This window comes from Pinus tabuliformis, chromosome 2_1, assembly GCF_031772625.1.
Source record: "Pinus tabuliformis cultivar Carrire ecotype Pingquan chromosome 2_1, CPIR1, whole genome shotgun sequence".
Classification (NCBI taxonomy): domain Eukaryota; kingdom Viridiplantae; phylum Streptophyta; class Pinopsida; order Pinales; family Pinaceae; genus Pinus; species Pinus tabuliformis.
In genome coordinates, this window is record NC_142299.1 from 355,261,307 (window position 1) to 355,278,843 (window position 17,537).

Below are 17,537 nucleotides of genomic sequence, written 5' to 3' on the forward strand. Positions count from 1 at the left end.
TTAAACTCACAAGACCTCAAGAAAGTCAGATCCTTCTTTTGCATAAAGTAGATCCAACATCTACGAGAAAAATCATCAATAAAAATAACATATTACCTTTGTTTAGCAGTGGAGGCTGTAGAGAATGGTCCACAAACATTTGAGTGAACTCACTCTAGGATTGCTCTAGCTCTATTGTCTCGATCCAGAAAGGAAGTTTTCGCATACTTACCCAAGGTACAACCTTTGCATGTATCCGTTTGCTCCAGTTGTCCCTTGGGAAGTCCGGTAGAAATCTGCTGCATGATCTTCAGGGCTCCAGGGTGCAAGTGCCCCAATATTCTATGCCATAGCTCGCCAACATCTTGGCTCTGCACCATCTCAGCTTTGGAACTCATTGCAGCACAGTCGTCTACCTCCAGCTTGTAGAGATTGGTCTGTCCAGTGCCGATATGCCTCAAAAATAGTTTTCCTTTACTAAAGACTACATCATAGCATTTACCTTCTAGCATTGCAATGGACACAAGATTCTTCTTTAGACCTGGTACATACTTTACATCAATCAAGGTGAGAGGAGATCCATGCTCCCTTTGAAACACAACCATTCCTTCCCCTGAAACATGGTACTTTCCATCATCGCCCATGTCGATCCGCATCTGGAGATCCTTCTCCTCCAAGGTACTGAAAAGATTCTTGTCACCTGACATGTGGAATGAAGCTCCACTGTCTAGGTACCAAACACATCCCACCATGGATGAAACCATGCATGTGATAAGAGAGAAATCCAACTAAAATTGTGAGGTCAGTGCCTCACCATCAGATCCCTTCAAGGATCCCTTCTTGGATATCTTTTGTGGACAATTTGTAGCATAATGGCCCACTTGATGACAATGAAAGCATTGCACTTTTGATTTGTCAAACTTCTTCCCACCATGGGAAGGTTTGGATTTGGATTGGGACGCCTTCCCTTTCCCCTTCCTCTCCTTACTCGCTAAGGCTAGATTTTCCTCATCATCTTGCTTCGATGAGGATCGATCTCTAGTGCTTCTTATCTCCTACTGCATCAGATCCGACCCCAATCTGGCAGTTTTTTTTCTTCCATTAACCGAGTCTTGGTAGCTATGGCAACTCTTAGGAAGACCGAGGAGTGCAAGCCTCACCATGCTATCATCGGTTGTCATAATCCCTACACTTCCAAGCTTATCGCTGCAGGTGGTGAGCTTGTTAGATATGTAGAGATCGTGTCGCCCTTTTCACACTTGATTTTCCGAAGCTTGTCTTTCAGCGCTCGCTGCTGTTTTGATATAGATCTTTCAATGTTTTGCACATCGAAAACGCTGTCTCCTTCCCATGGAGACTCGAGACTATGTGGTCTCAAACTCCCTCAAGAAGAATTCTCCCTGCTCTAGCTACACATTTCTTCCATTCCACCAATTCAGTAGCATTAGTCGCTGTGGGCTTGGGGATTTTTTGATCAGTGAAGTCCTTTAGACCATTATCCTCTAATACTGCTTCCATGCGATCCTTCTAGGCTATATAATTTGAGCTGCCATCAAAGGCATACTCTGTTGAACACCATTGGTGAAAATGAGATGTGATAAGAACTCGATTTCTATATTCAGGAACCTCAAACATCGAACTTCTCCCTTCTTGTATACAGTTCTCTCCTTTGAGCACCTTTGCTATGATACCATGTAAAATTTCCCACCAACAGATTATGTAATATACTAAAGCAAAATACAAGATCTACTTCTACAACAAACTTTGCGGAAGCTTAATCAAGTATGAGCAAGATCAATAAGAACACATATAACTGAGAATGAGAAAGCAATCACACATGAACACAGAAGAATCCTTTGGGAAAAGCCTCAGCCTAAAACCCCGATCTCTGTAATATCATACAAGTGAAAATATGTTCAGATTACAAAAAGAATCAGCTCACAAGCTATCCTGCTCTCTCTACAATAGAAAAATACAACTCACAGACTGAATAGACATAACATATGTCTTCCTCCAGTGCTCCAAGCCTCCTATTTTCTTGCGCAATTTTCATTGGGGTCCAGTGATGCCACCTGTGTGAATTGGCCTCATTCACACTCACTAAACTGAAGAAGTAACTGCGCAATTTCTAAGGAATGAATTCCTTGTGCATGCAAGAGATATCCACCAAGGAATATTCCTGCAACTGATAGTACACTACCCCATCACCTGATCTCAACTGGGTCTCTGACTGAACTGACATGCATGAGTTAATTATTGGAGAATATTCAGTTATTTGAAGTGCAACAGTTACATGCATGCATGCATTAATTAACTAAACTCACAATTAGTTCAACAAACTATTTGAACTAATCTAACTGGACTTAACTTAGATAATTGAGCTAACTAATTACAACTCAAAGCACAACTCGTCCTCATCTCCTTAACTAAGGGATAAAATCCTCAATCAATGGAGAAACTGTTGCATGTCTTCACATACACTTCATGTTTGATTTTCTCCAACTAATTAACTCAAGATGAATTAATTAATTATTTTTCAAACAGCTGCTAAGATCAAATTCGAAATTTACTTCTCTATTTTAGTTCAGGGACTAAGTAAAATAGGACGGTATCCCGAAATGCTATTTATAGCAGTGCTATTTTAAGCATTTCTTGTTGCTATTTTCAACACTCCCACGGCAGCCTCACCAGTCCTTCTATTATGCCAAGTGGGCATTTTCTTATTCATAGGCACGTCAATGAGGCCATGCTGATCCAACAGAGAGCTCAGCTGATTCAAGAGTGGATCAATTTGCAAGTGATGACCCCATGATTCTTCGTGTCCAATGGAAAACTTAAGGTCACCCCCCAATATGGTTGAGGGAGTGATCATCGGGTTATTCAGAAATCGCTGCCAGAAATCCAGTCTATTTTGATAGGGGGCGTGTATGTTTATTATACGAATCCGTTTGCTCAATGTAGCTGAAAAGAGATCCATGCCACGAAAACTATGACCTCCCCAATAGGAAATCACCTTGATGGTTCGAGGGTTGATCCCAAGGGCAAGTCCCCCAGACCGCCCTACCGCATCTAGGGCTTGAAAGTGCCACCCAGGCATGATGCCTAGGAGGGTTTTAACGATCAGATCAGAAGACCCCAAGGTCTCCTGAAGGAAAATAATATCGCAGGGATCACTACTCAATAGTCTCTTGAGGGCCAATTTTTTAGGGGGGCTGGCCAGGCCCCTGCAATTGAAGGAGAGCCATTTCATCGGGGAACCTTGGGAAGGGTATCTGCTGCTCTAAGCACCCAATCAATGGTGTTTTGTTGATCCTGGGCAACATCATCCCCTGCAATTTTAATGGCTTTGGCTAATTTGGATGGTCGCCCCCTAGTAGGCTTATGGTTAGAAAGGTAGGTTGTGATACCCAGGCCCAACATATCTAGAATGGTTTGCCTTCGGGGGTGGAGATTGTAGGCATGAGAACCCAAGGGAGTGGGTGCAGATGGCAGTGGAGACCCGTCCAACCAGATATAATTGATGGGGTATGGAGAAAATTGGTAGCAGATGATCAATCGTACATGTAATCGGAGCAATAATTAAACATGAGGAGGGGGCAGATGAATCCATAGAGATAGAAAAATGATTAAAATGTAGAGTAGAGGAGCAGGGGGGAAAGTCAGTACCCGATGAGGGAGCGACTTCCGCCACAGACCGAGATCTAGTCTTAGGAGGAGATGGAGGCGGCATTTGGGAGGCACTGGAAGTCTGGACAGTGTTCCCAGCATCTTCGTTTTGGTGATCCAGATCTGAGGGTAGCACGTCCACCATCAGTTCTTTAGATTGTCTTTGCATCGAACCCTTAGTAGCTGATGGATTTGAAGGCATGAGCAGAGGACAATATCTGTAGAGATGTTCGACCTTGTGGTAGTGTCTGCACCAGAATGGCACACCTTCATAGTCAAGGTTTTGCTTGTACGTGAAATGGCGCCAGTGCAGAGTGATCTTCTCCTCCAGCCTTGCCCTAATGTCCAGGTGTACCAAAATTCGAGCCATGGACATGATCCCTGTCGATTCAAGAGATTGATCATGATCCAGATAGGTGCCTAGTGCATTCCCAATTTGCTTGAAGATGATAGGGGTCCAATATTGCAGTGGAAGGTCCGACATCCAAACCCAGATTGGTCCTGCCCCTAGTTGTTCCCTCTCAGGATCGAATAGTGGATCCCATCGCTTCAATAGCATAGGCGCCAATTCTATGTGCTAGAACCTAGATAGGATCCAATCTGTTTATTCCTCCCAGTGGAATCATAGGGCAAACCATCCCCTCACCCGAACATGGATGATGGGTAGGTCTTTTAGTAAGGAACTCCAGATTTCCTCCGTATAGAGCTAAAGCTGCTCAACAGTGTAGTTCTACCCACGGACACGGCCAACCAAGACCTTCTTGGCAGTCTCATCCACTTCTCCCATCGAGAGATCTTCATCCAGAGCAAGATTTATATCTCTGTCTCCAGCCCTAAGACACCGGCGTTTTTTGAGCTTATTTGTACGTCCAATTGTCAGATAGTCTTTGAGAAGTCCACAAATGCCTTGGTTAACTGCCTGTGGGGTGGATGGGGTGGATTTAGGGGTAGGGATCGGGGAGCTGAAGCATCCCGAATGGATGGGCGTGCTAGGGTTAGGGTTAGAGCCACTAGGGTTCGAAGGGACTCCAGGGAGATGAGGGTTTGTATAGGGTTGGTTGCAGGTAGAGGAGTACCAAAGGTGGGCGTGTAACCAGGCGGGGCGGAGACTTGAGGTAGCTGGGGGAGAGGTGCGTCAAAGGAGGGAGAGGTTTGCAAACAAGAGCCCAACAAGTTCAGGGTTGCAGGGGATAGAGGGGGGGTAGTCCAGCCCAGGAACATCATTGATGTGCATAGTCGAGGGATGGGGCACAAATATTGATGGTCGGCGCAGTGCGGAGGTAGAGGATGACAGAGGTCGCTGAGAAGCAGCGAAAGGTCCCAGACTTGACATGGTGTGATGGAGAGGCCTATTGACCTCGTGGGGACGAGGGTCTGCCGGTATGTCTACCCCGTCCATATCCTCGGAATCGACAGTAAAAGGAGTAACGACTGTTGGGGGAACATGAGTCTCAGCAGTTGTGCACCCGGGTAAACTGCGAAGGAGGGAGGTAATGACGATGCCGTTCCAGTGAGCCTTGAGGGCTAAGGGCCATCAACTATCAGGTGTCAGGGTTCAAAAATGCCATGGTATTCCACCCACAATTCAGTTAGGGTCTCCGCCATTGCCCGGAGCTCCTCCACCAAATGATCCAATATCATATATTATATATATTATGAATTAATATAATTCATAATATTATAATATATGATGTCTATGAGACTTAGAATAGATGTTTCTAGGGTGTTTTGTTAACGTATTTCGTGTTGGAAAGGTCATCTGTTTAAAACCTTGTGGGCAAAAATCCAGCTACGCTAAGGGTTGGTGTGGCCCAGATTGGATGTGATTACTGGATGATTTTAACGGCTTAGATGCCCCTGGATTGCCGTTATTCAAACCATAGGTTAAGTGTGCTAGTCATCTTAAGACTCGCATTACTTTAACAAAAAAAATTATTATAATATTTGACATTAAAAAAATTATATATATTATTTATATTTATAATTAATATATATTTTGAGAATTTGGAATATGTATATGGACATATTTGTCAAACTTTATTCAAACTTCATCACCAAATTCGAATTTGAATCGAATTTCATTATTACCAAACTCGAACTTGAACCCAAACCATATGACATAACAGTTAAAACCAAACTTCCTCATAGGTTGACAAAGATAAACTATAATGATGACTTTGATGCCATGCATGTGTGTGAGGGAAGGAGTTTAACCTTTGGGTGTTGGCTTCCCTCTGTGATAAAAAAAGGCTTAAAAAAAGGCTTAAAACTTCCTCATAGGTTGACAAAGATAAACTATAATGATGACTTTGATGCCATGCATGTGTGTGAGGGAAGGAGTTTAACCTTTGGGTGTTGGCTTCCCTCTGTGATAAAAAAAGGCTTAAAAAACGGGCTTAACATGTGTCTAACAGACCAAATTGGTCTTAAAGAACCTTAATAGGAATACTCTACTATACATACGTAACTAAGAGAAGGAAGATTACTCCCTTGAATTTGATAATGTTCTATTGAAGAAGACAACTTTAATATTTATGCCTTCAAAATTGTTTTAAGTGTGGTCATTGAGATAAACTTAAATTTTTAACTTTCTTACAACTCGTCTAGTATTTTGATTATTTTACTATTAGTTTATCTTAGTATTTTAACTATTTTACTGGTATGTATGTGCTTGTACATAAATTTCCAGTTTTATGCTTGATAGATTTGAAGTTAAAATGGATCCACACTGATTTAGTATATATGAATGATCACTGAAATAAAATTGTGTTTGAGACAAGAAGCAATATATATATATCAAAAGAAAATTACAAATGAGTCTTCACGTTTTTAAATATGCTATATTACATAAGAATACTATTGGCAAAACCATGGGTTGTTAAAACTACCAATGGTGAATTGACTCTGTGACCTCAAATTTATCTTAACTATGGTAACAATATTTATAAGCATTAGTTATGATTTTTTAATTTTATTTTTATTTTAAATAATTCTATCTTTTCAATTTTATTTTTGGGCCCATATATACTCTTTAACCTAGTATGGAAGAATGGAAGAGATATTGTAACTTGTAATGTTATGTAAACATTTTGACTTGGATCATATATATATATATAACCAACATAGAACTATTTTAATTTTGGATCCATTAAACATTGAAAAAGACTAAATTTTTTGAGGTATAATTTTTTTTTTCAAATTTTATATTCAAAAAAAGATTTGCCCCTACAATATTTGCTTTCTCTTAATTAATAATTAATTATTTAATAAAAATGTGATAACTACTAAATCATTGATTTATGTCTATACTAAATAATTGATATTTAATAATCATCACTCATCTAATACTAATGCTTAAATAAATCTATATATTTTCATATCTTTTAGCCCCACATATATTTTCATATCTCTTACCTCACATATATATATATATATATCACTTTTTCAAAACACTCAGCTTCTAGAATCTTTTTAAAATTGCACTTTTAGCTCCCTATCCCTTTCCCAACCGTTAACCGTTTTGGTTGGAAAAGCTTTATGAGCTTTCTATTTATTGAAACAATCAAGACGGGTAATATTCCAGTGCCTTTTGGTCCATGATTGAAATGTATTAGTTGTTTTCCGCAGGTTCTACCTGCATTGTGGGAGAAACATGATGAGCTTTTGCTGAGAGAACTTGTAAAGCAATGGAGAAATTACAAAATAATGGATCGGTTACTTGCACGTTTCTTTACTTACTTGGATTGTTACTTCACTCCAAGACATTCTCTTCCTGCACTAAAGGACGTTAGTGTCATGTGCTTCCGTGATCTGGTAAACATCAGATGATACTTTGTGTAGAGTTCTCTCTGTTTATACCTTCTCTCTCTTCCTATGATTTTTCTCTTCTTCCAATGATTATAATAAGCTTCAGATGACGATATCTTGGAATTAGGGTGGATATCCTGGCTCTTAGCAAATATAAAGGCGATAAACTATTTTTAAAATCAACCTTTTCACTTGTTTTGCAGGTTTACCATGAAATTAAGAATAATGTAAGGGATGCTGTGATTACTCTGGTACGTTTTGTATTGCCTTGAAATGTCGAAAACTTTCTTTAGTTATTTGACCTATTGCTTTTTTTTTATTGCTTATGTTATATGACCGATTGTGCTTGTTATGTGGCAGGTTGATAGGGAACCTGAAGGAGAGCAAATTGATCGAGGTTTGCTGAAAAAGGTTCTGGGAATCTTCGTGGAGATTGGGATGGGTAACATGGATGCTTATGAGAATGACTTTCAGTCAGCGATGTTGGATGGCATTGCTTCTTACTATTCTCGAAAAGCTGCATCATGGATTCTAGAGGATTCTTGTACGGATTATATGATTAAGGTCAGTGGAGAAATAGGTGCTAGTGCTGTAGACATGTGTCAGAGTGTTGGTATCGAATGGATATTGGGTCTTTCAAGAAGCTAATGTATATCTCCTTTTTAACTACAGGCTGAAGAGTGTCTGAAACGAGTAAAAGAAAGAGCTTCCTATTATTTACATTCAAGCAGTGAACAAAAGTTGTTGGAAGTGAGTGTGTTAAAAATAATTTCTTTCCATTATCCAAAGTTCTTGCATTTAGCTTATTGCTGAAATAATTATTTTCGTTGTTTCTTTTACTCGGTGAAGTACATAAAGTCCACTACTTCAACCATCATGATTAACTCATCATACACACAATTTAAAGAACAGCTGAGATATTTGTTTTTTCTGTTGCTGGCTTTTGTTGCAGAAAGTAGAAAATGAGCTACTTTCCAAGTACGAGAGTCAACTTCTAGAGAAGGAGCTTCCAGGGTGCCATGCCTTGCTAAGAGATGAAAAGGTGCCATGGCATTTTCATTTGATTATTGCTCTGTTGTTGGGGATTCTGAACCTGTTTTTTCAAAATAATTCCTTAGTCAAAAAGCTGATTTCCTGATTTAACTTTTTGTACAGGTAGATGATCTTTCAAGGATGTATAGGTTGTTTTGTAGGATACGTAAAGGCTTGGAACCTTTGGCTCAAGTTTTCAAACAGGTTGACACCAATTGGTGCATATTGATTGAAAATATCCTAAGTGAGCTACTTTCACAGCTTGCAGTGAATTTCTGTAGGTAAAAGGTTTTTTTTTGACCCCCCCATTCAAACTGCTTTGTCATTGCAGTACGTTACTGATGAGGTTACATCATTAGTCAAGCACGCGCAAGATGCAGCAAACAATGAAAAGGTAATCTAGGAGCTTGTCTGATATCTGTATTACTTTGAGTTGTTCTTCAGGCAGAAAATAAGGTTGGTGCAGAAGAAAGGGTACAATCTTATTTGTAACTTTATTTATCTGCGATTCCTTCTACTTTTTAGGCTTAATCTCTTTCCATTTGAACACTCACATGATGAAGCTAAATTTATGACCTTTATGTCTGATTGGGGGTTACTTGGCATATTGTTATAATTTGGCAGATGATGACCAAACATGATATGCTGAACATTGCACAAAGACATTAGCCTTTGTGGAGATGCTAGATCCTGAGCTTGCAATTTGTTTCATTAACATGTTTTTTTTTCAGGAGTTTCTGGGTGAAGTTCTTAAATTGTGTTGCAAGCGCTTGCAATATGTCAATGAGTGTTTTATGGACCATTCCCTTTTCCACAAGGTAGGTTGGAGGAAATATTGTTTATTATGGTTATGCTTGTCAAATTAATTCTTGTAAGCTTATTTATTGATGCAATGCAATTCATCGGGAAACACTCCCTATGGATGTTAACTCTATTTGCAGGCACTGAAGGAAGCATTTGGGGTATTTTGTAACAAGGAAGTTACAGGAAAAAGGATTGCAGAATTATTGGTTACATTTTTTGACAACAACTTGAAAAAGGGTGGTAGTGAAAAATTAAATGATGAATATACCCTCGAAGAGGTGTGCATTACTTTGATTTGGATGTTGCAGACTTTGCAGGTGGCAATTTGATTTGAGTTAGTGATCTGATGGTTAAATACTGCTACAGGTAGTCAAGCTTCTTCCATATGTTAGTGATGAAGATTTCTTTGCAGAATTTTACAGGTAAAATTTCTTCGATTTGCTACAAGCTTACGAAAATTTCTTTTAATTCTAAGTTTCCATGTTGCTTTCTACTATGAAATCTGTTTTCTTATTGTTTTAAACTGCATGCAGCTAATAGTACACATAGAAACAATAACAATAAAACATGTTTCAAATGCTTGAAGATTAATTCATCACGTTATTTAGGGCTTTTATGGTAAGGTATTACAGTTATACGTTAGTTCAGCTCAAGGCTCGATTCAGTGCCCTTAGCACAAACAACTCTACTGGAAAGTCATAGTTGGAACCTTCAAGTACTTGAACTGTGGTAGTAAATTACCATGCCAAACAATATCTCTCTGCAAGCAATTCAAAAAATGATCAAGGTGAACAGGCATCAATAGTTAATACCGCCATACTTGCTTTTTACTGTCTTACTCATAGTTTTAAAACTCGGCCAGTCTGAACCAGTAACCGGTGTGGTTAGCAAAGTCAAGGTAATAAACCGGCACATAAATCCGGTTTGGGAACGGGTTAATCAAAACGTGCATGTGATGAGGAAGGGAACATGTGGGGAGTTTTTTTAGGTGGTTTCTAAGGAAACCAGGGTTTTTTAAGGTGGTTGCTGCTACTGCTACTGGGGCTGCAAAGGAGTTTGAGGAGTCCTTAGATTCTGAGCCAATGTTACTTGGGAGCGGGAGCGAAAGCAGGGAGCGGGAGCGAAAACGGGAGCGGGAGCGACATTTTCAGAAGCTCCCGGTTTGGGAGCGAATCCCGGAGCGATTTTTTTAAAAATATATATATTTTTTATATTTTTTATTTTTTGATACATATATGTCAACAAAAACATGTAGAATGGTGAATTAGATATAAAAAACATAGATTGATCATTGAACCATATCACATCAGTCATCTAGAAGCTATAATCTTCATCAACCATGTCCACAAGTTAGTAAAATACATGTTACAACTGCAACATATTGAGTCTCGTGAATCATGATTCATCAAATTCAATCTTAAAGTTTCAACTTCAAGCTTTCAAAATTGAAAATTCAATATATAACATTTATCATCATAGATCACCAAAGTTGTACTTGTAAGCTAAGTTTAACCATTACAAGAAGTAATATCTTAGATATTTCTAACTCGTAACTTCTAACTGTTAACATGAAATGAAATGCTATAAAATGAAACATGAATAATGAAATGAAATGAAACAACTTCAAACTTCAAATTTTCATTGTCACAGACTCACAATCATATATTGTTTACAAAAAATATCATTATGATATGAAAGAGTCAAGAGTCAAGAGTCAAGGACTCAAAACTCAACAGTTATGAAAACTAATAGAAACTAGAAAAGACGTGTAAACTGTAAATCTACATGTGGCCCTTGCCACGAGAGTCTCCAGGAGTATAAGCAGGTCGTGGTGGTCTTCTAGGAGTCTCCCCCACAAACCGATGACCAGAACTAGAAGGCATGCCCTCCACGTGAGGGTGTAGATGGAGGTGGCGATAGCAAAGGAACAAGACTCGGAACTCGAGCACTGCTACTGGATGGTGGAGGTGGAGGTGGCATGGTTGCTGCAGCTGCTTCATCTTCATCCCTTATAAGTTCCTCTTCCAGTTCTTCAAGATGTACAATGCCATCCTCCAAATTGTCATCCTTTGGGTGATTGTCCCAAATTTTATATGTGGGATCCTCATAAGCTCGATCACAGTAATGACTCAACAACCTCAAGTTGTAGTGCACATAAACCAAGCTTTCTGCTCGGTTTTCATTGAGTCTGTTTCTTTTCACATTATGTATGTATGTAGCTGTATGTGGACTTGATACCATGCTAGCCAATGACTCTCTTACCTTCAAAAGGTGCTTGAAGTGAGGTAATAACTACCAAATCTAGTCTTCGAAATCTTCAACAACTCCAATCTCGAGTGATTGCGGAAAAGGCCATGGGTATTGCTATGATTTGTAATAAATTTTATCATTTGTTTGCCTTTCTTGTACAAATCACCAATCCATTTGTATTGTGCATTTTTGTTCTTGACAACATCATGCATCAGAAGGTTCAAAGTGTGAACCAAACATCCAGACCAAAATATGTTGGGGTATTTATCCTCAATAATTTCTCCCGCTGCCTTACAATTAGGAGCATTATCAGTGATGACTTGGATGACATTGTATGGCCCAATACGGTCAATTGTTTCAAGTAATGCTTCTGCAACGTTGATAGCGGTCTTGAACTTGTCTGAGTAATCATGTGCGGTTAGAAAGATGGCACCACTAACAGACACAGCAAGAACACTTATCAATGGCTTGCCTTTTACATTTGTCCATCCATCAGATACAATGGACACCCCATGGTTAGTCCAAGAACTTGTCATTCTATTCAAAGAATGTGATATTTTTGCTTTTTCATGATCAAGTCCAATGGTTCTTGCCTTGTCATACCCAGGGCTCTTGTATCCTTTAGGGGCCTCATTTATGGCAGAAACCATTTCGTGCCAATAAGGTGAGCGAAGAACATTGAATGGTATCCCACATGCATAGAGAAACCTGTAAACATTTGAATCCACATCATTCCTACACCCCTCATCAAGGAAATCTGATATGGTTCTATGCCTTAAAGCTGATGACCCTGTGCCTCCATATCCATTGCCTAGGGAGGATGCTGAAGGAGTTCTTTGTGCTTGTGATTGTGAGCTTGGTTCAAAGAAACCCCTTGATTTTTTTGATTTGTATTGGCCTTCCTCCTCTTCCCTTATGTATTTGGCTTTATCCGCTGCTAACACCAGTGGACAAGTTTTGATTCCTATTTGTTTGTCTTCATCCCATGGCCTTTTCCCGCAGAGGTGTTTTTTGGCACGGGTGTATGAACCTGTGTAATCATTGTTGCAATGGGGGCAATGAAATTTAGTGGTTCCACCCCCTCTCCTTGCTTTAGGCCTGTTAACATATTTCCATAATGGGGTTTGGTCTTGTTTAGTTTTTTGAGTCATGTTCACCCTCCTCTAGCTCCTCCTCACCGGGGTTTTCATCAAATCCACTTTCTCCAGCTTCTTCATCCTCCTCTTCATTTTGGCCCCTCTGTTTCCTACTCTAAAGCACCATAATAACCATAAAAGGGACCAAGAAGAGGAAAATGCCAAGAAATATAGACAGGTCCATGATGTTTGATATTTGTAGGCTTTTGAATCTACAAATTAATTTAATTTATATTTATGATTTTTCACTAAATATAGTTAATAAACTAAATTAAATTAACTAAATTACTACCTAACTAAATTAAACTAAATAAATTACTAAGTTACTTACCTCTTTGCAGGCTTGCTCCTTGGCGCTTGCTCCTCTCTTCTCCTCGCTCCTTTGCTCTTGCTCTCTTTCAAGTGATAATGAATTTTTTTTTGCCCCATTGTGTGCTCCGGGAACGAAAATTTAAAGCTCGGGAGCGATTGCTCCCTGATCGCTCCCAAGCTGTAATTTTCGCTCCTAAAGCGATGCTCCCGATCGCTCCCGAGCTGTAATTTTTGCTCCGGGAGTGACGCTCCCGATTTTGGCAGGGAGCGGAATTTTTTTTGTCGGGTGCGTGCTCCTGACTCGCTCTCGAGCCGCTCTTGCCCGGAGAGAGGATTGGGAGCGGGAGTGGGGGGTGGGGAGCGCTCCCCCGCAACTCTGTTCTGAGCCAGATATGTTTATGTAGCTCTTGGTGACCATCCCATGTGTAGTAGTGGTGATAAGTTTGATGAATGATCATGTTGATCAATGATTTGTAGTAGGCCAGTTGTCCAATAGCTTTAGTTGTAACATTGCTTTTGAACTCTAGAGGCCATTTAAACTACATTGATTATGTATCTTGTTGATGATATTTACTGCACTTGGTGCCATTTTGATATACTCACTCTTACATGGTATATATGAGCAAGCTTTGCGTATTTTGTCTCTAATGGTTTGAAATCTTAAAGATATTATTTTTTAATTAAAAAATAATTATTGAAATCTTAAAAATATTATTTTTTAATTAAAAATTAATTACAGGGATCTTCCTTAGTATTGTAAGCTGGCTACAGTGCATTGTAATATTTCCAGGCCGGAGAAGTGCATCATTTCCATTTAGTGATAATAGGAAGCATCTTGTCAATTATTTCATGTTCCATGTTGTAGATTGTTTTTTAAAGTATAGATGTGATAATATTTTGAAAGACGTTTGAGCTTTGAGCTTTGTTATATGTTGGGCTACTCACCTTGGCCGTGTTCAATATTGCAGGAAAAAGCTTGCACAGAGACTTCTATTTGCTAAAAGTGCAAATGATGATGAAACAAACATATTGACAAAATTGAAGCGACAGTGTGGATACCAGTTTACTTCTAAAATGGAGAGAATGGTATGCTAGTAGTTCACTTCCATTTGAAAAAAATTGTAATTGTAACTGGTATTAGGCAAGCTTATTTTACTGTAGTCTATCTCAGAAATATTATAAACTTGTAGTTTCTTTCATTGTACTCTTCTACTTTATTTTAGTTTTCCAAGTCAAACTTCCCATTTTCATCTGTTCCCATTTTCTAAGTTCTGTGCATATAAAAGTTGGAGCTTTTATTTTTATGTTTTCATGTCTATTCTGTATCGGTCTGTTCAGGTTACTGATTTAACTTTAGGAAGGGAGAATCAAAATAATTTTGAGGAATATCTTAATGAGAACCCACTTGCGCATCCCGGAATAGATTTGACTGTGACAGTTTTGACAACTGGATTTTGGCCAAGTTACAAGTCATTTGATCTTAATCTACCTGCTGAGATGGTATGTAGTTTTTCATATACTGCATATTATTGCAACTTACTGAGCAGCCACAAGAGTATTTTAGTAGGTAAAATGGCTTTTATTTTTTTATTGAATTTTACCACTGCAATGCAGGTTAAATGTGTTGAGGTGTTCAAAGAGTTTTATCAAACAAAAACTAAACATCGGAAGCTTACATGGATATATTCTTTGGGAACCTGTAATATTATTGGGAAGTTTGATCCTAAGCCAATGGAACTTATTGTGACAACTGACCAGGTCTTGTAATTTTGCTTTGTTGGTTGTACTGACTTTTGGATTTTATGCTTTATTAGTGATAAATGTGCAATAAAAATAAGTGGTTTATAGAATGATCAGATATAATACTTGATAGCTCAAATGTTTTATTTTGTTGTTGCTTTTCACTTTGTCATCTATGAATGCACCAACCTTTTGTTATGATACTATTGAAACTTACTGCATCGCAATGATCCTTCAGGCATCTGCACTTTTGCTGTTCAATGCGTCAGAGAGGCTAAGTTACTCTGAAATCAAGTCTCAGTTGAATTTAACCGATGAAGATATTGTCAGATTGCTGCACTCCCTTGCATGCGCAAAATACAAAATCCTCAATAAAAAACCAAACACAAAAACTGTGGCGCAAACAGATTATTTTGAATTCAACGCAAAATTCACCGACAAAATGAGGAGAATAAAGGTTTGAGTTCTACTGCAATAAAAATATTGGCATCAGTTTTCTGATTTAAAAATAAAAACAAATGATTCTGATCAAGGTTCACACATTTGTTTTCCTTTTCTATTTGCTTGCAGATTCCTTTTCCACCAGTGGATGAGAAGAAAAAAGTTATTGAGGATGTAGATAAAGCTCGGCGTTATGCTATTGATGCATCAATTGTAAGAATCATGAAGAGCCGAAAAGTTTTATCTCACCAGCAGTTAGTGACGGAGTGCGTTGAGCAACTGGAACGGATGTTCAAGGTACGTCCTGCATAGGATGATACGTTTAGTTAGCATAGCATCAAGTGAGTTAAATGAATAACTCTATTTCCAAAATAAATTTTCCTACTGATTGACTAATTGAAACAAACTTGTGTTGATCAGCCTGATTTCAAGGCAATCAAGAAGGGAATTGAAGATCTAATTACAAGGGAATACTTGGAGAGGGACAAAGATAATCCTAATATGTTCAGATATTTGGCTTGAACTACTGGTGCGATGTTTGTACAAGCTTTTTAAAGCTTGCTTCTTGCAGCAATTCATATATTGACTTGCTCCTAGGTGCTTGTATTTATATTATTTAGTGCTTCCAATGTTGGCGAAGAGCTTATTACAAAGCATCACTGCTTACTCAAAGTTGAAGGTTGTAGAAATCCTCAGAAATGGGTTTGGCCGCCATGAGGGTTTCCACAGAAGGATATTATGAAACTTTCGTTTCCTGATATGGTCACTGAGCTTTTTGTTTTTTAATTTATTTGGATGCTTGGTAAACAGGCATGTGGTGCAGGTGGAACTTGCACCTGTTTCCCCTTTGTTGAAACAGTGAAGGATGCAGTGTCGACAATTCCCAAGTTGTTTTTCTCCAATTCATATGGTTGGATAATTCAGCAAGTTCTATGTTTTGATTATGCTCAAATGTCATAACTGAATTTTAGTCATTAAAATATCTGATTCTTTTTCTAATAGATTAAATTGATCATCTTCGCTGTGAAGTTCTGTATTGACTGCCACTTCCACCTGCACCTGTTTCCCCTTTGTTGAAACAGTGAAGGATGCAGTGTCGACAATTCCCAAGTTATTTTTCTTCAATTCATATGGTTGGATATGCGGTAATTCAGCAAGTTCTATGTTTTGATTATGCTCAAATGTCAAAAACTGGTGGAACTGAGAGAGATGTGTACACATTCTTTGTGTTATCTATAACATAATCTTTGTGCTAACTGTTGAATGCCGACACTCGGGTTAGGAACACAGATTTGGTGAGTATAATGATAGGTGATTGGCCCAAGAGATATTGATCATTTGAGGATCCTGGTGTCTAGTTAGTTCTGAGCAATTTTTGGTTAATTTTCATGCGGACATGAAACATTTCCATCAAACTCAAAATCAATTCCTTTTTATGAACTGATGGACATTCATTTTTTATTATGTCTTTTCTGATCTTTAAGAAAGCTTTCGACAGACATGTGCCAATTACCAAGATGATATACAAGAGTTGCAATATGGTGTTTCACTTTCATGTTTACCCTTTCTTAACAAAAGATTACTAAATAAAGAGACTTTCCTTGGTCCAATTATATTGAAAGTGGATGTTGTGCTTTTATGCTTTTTAGGACTATTTAAAGGCGTTAAAGGTAAGATGAACTTGTTCCATTGTCAAATGGATTTATCAAATTCAATTTGTCACATTGTTAATGTGTTTGATCACATTCAATATGTTACATTGTTAACGTGTTCATCAAATTCAGTTATTATCAAGTTCTTGATTAAATTTTCCATTCTTCTTACAAATTTTATATGGGTCAAACTCGCTGTGTTAGCCAAATGTGCTTAGCCGTTCCATTGTGTAGGTGTTTTTTAAATCTTTTAGTTTTTTTGGGGCAATTTTAGATTTGGTCAAATTGGTTGCTCTATCCAAACTTGCTAAAAAGTGTTTCTTAAGGTGTGTTTTCACATTTAGAGTTTTTGTGGCAAATTTTAGTTGTTTTAGGCAAACGATTATGCTTTCGACAATTGTTTTAGAAACTTTATGATTGCAAAGTATCTTAATAATATTGAAGATGAACCACACTAGTTGGTTCAAATTGCGTAATGATTTTCTCCCATGTGATTTTACCGAATTTTTTTGTCATAAATATTGAACATCTCATTTGTTTTATTCACAATAAAAGATATAGCGTCAATGTTTCATAATTCAATTGGTGTTTAAAAAATTTAAAAACATTTTACTTTAATAGTAAATACATGTATAAACTTACTTTGATAGCACAAAATGGAATGATAGCGTACATTGTGATGGTTTTATCCATTAAAATTTGTCTTTATCTTTTTATT

At 38.1% G+C, this 17,537-nt stretch overlaps 1 protein-coding gene across 3 annotated transcripts in view; it reads left to right on the plus strand.

The window, feature by feature from the left end:
- Nucleotides 1–15,702, plus strand: part of LOC149200331 (cullin-1-like) — a 38,969-nt gene extending 23,267 nt beyond the window's left edge. The window contains exons 4-19 of one of the 3 annotated variants that reach the window (XM_089402657.1): nucleotides 7,273–7,458; nucleotides 7,656–7,703; nucleotides 7,813–8,016; nucleotides 8,125–8,202; nucleotides 8,405–8,494; nucleotides 8,608–8,688; nucleotides 8,816–8,878; nucleotides 9,216–9,302; nucleotides 9,426–9,566; nucleotides 9,655–9,710; nucleotides 13,955–14,072; nucleotides 14,325–14,486; nucleotides 14,601–14,744; nucleotides 14,965–15,183; nucleotides 15,297–15,464; nucleotides 15,588–15,702. In XM_089402657.1, coding sequence (XP_089258783.1) covers nucleotides 7,273–7,458; nucleotides 7,656–7,703; nucleotides 7,813–8,016; nucleotides 8,125–8,202; nucleotides 8,405–8,494; nucleotides 8,608–8,688; nucleotides 8,816–8,878; nucleotides 9,216–9,302; nucleotides 9,426–9,566; nucleotides 9,655–9,710; nucleotides 13,955–14,072; nucleotides 14,325–14,486; nucleotides 14,601–14,744; nucleotides 14,965–15,183; nucleotides 15,297–15,464; nucleotides 15,588–15,689 — 1,947 coding nt within the window. In that variant the 3' untranslated portion in view covers nucleotides 15,690–15,702. The remainder of the gene's footprint in view (nucleotides 1–7,272; nucleotides 7,459–7,655; nucleotides 7,704–7,812; nucleotides 8,017–8,124; nucleotides 8,203–8,404; nucleotides 8,495–8,607; nucleotides 8,689–8,815; nucleotides 8,879–9,215; nucleotides 9,303–9,425; nucleotides 9,567–9,654; nucleotides 9,711–13,954; nucleotides 14,073–14,324; nucleotides 14,487–14,600; nucleotides 14,745–14,964; nucleotides 15,184–15,296; nucleotides 15,465–15,587) is intronic. The other 2 variants (XM_089402658.1, XM_089402659.1) reach the window with 2 other exon arrangements.
- The last annotated feature ends 1,835 nt before the right edge of the window (nucleotides 15,703–17,537 follow it).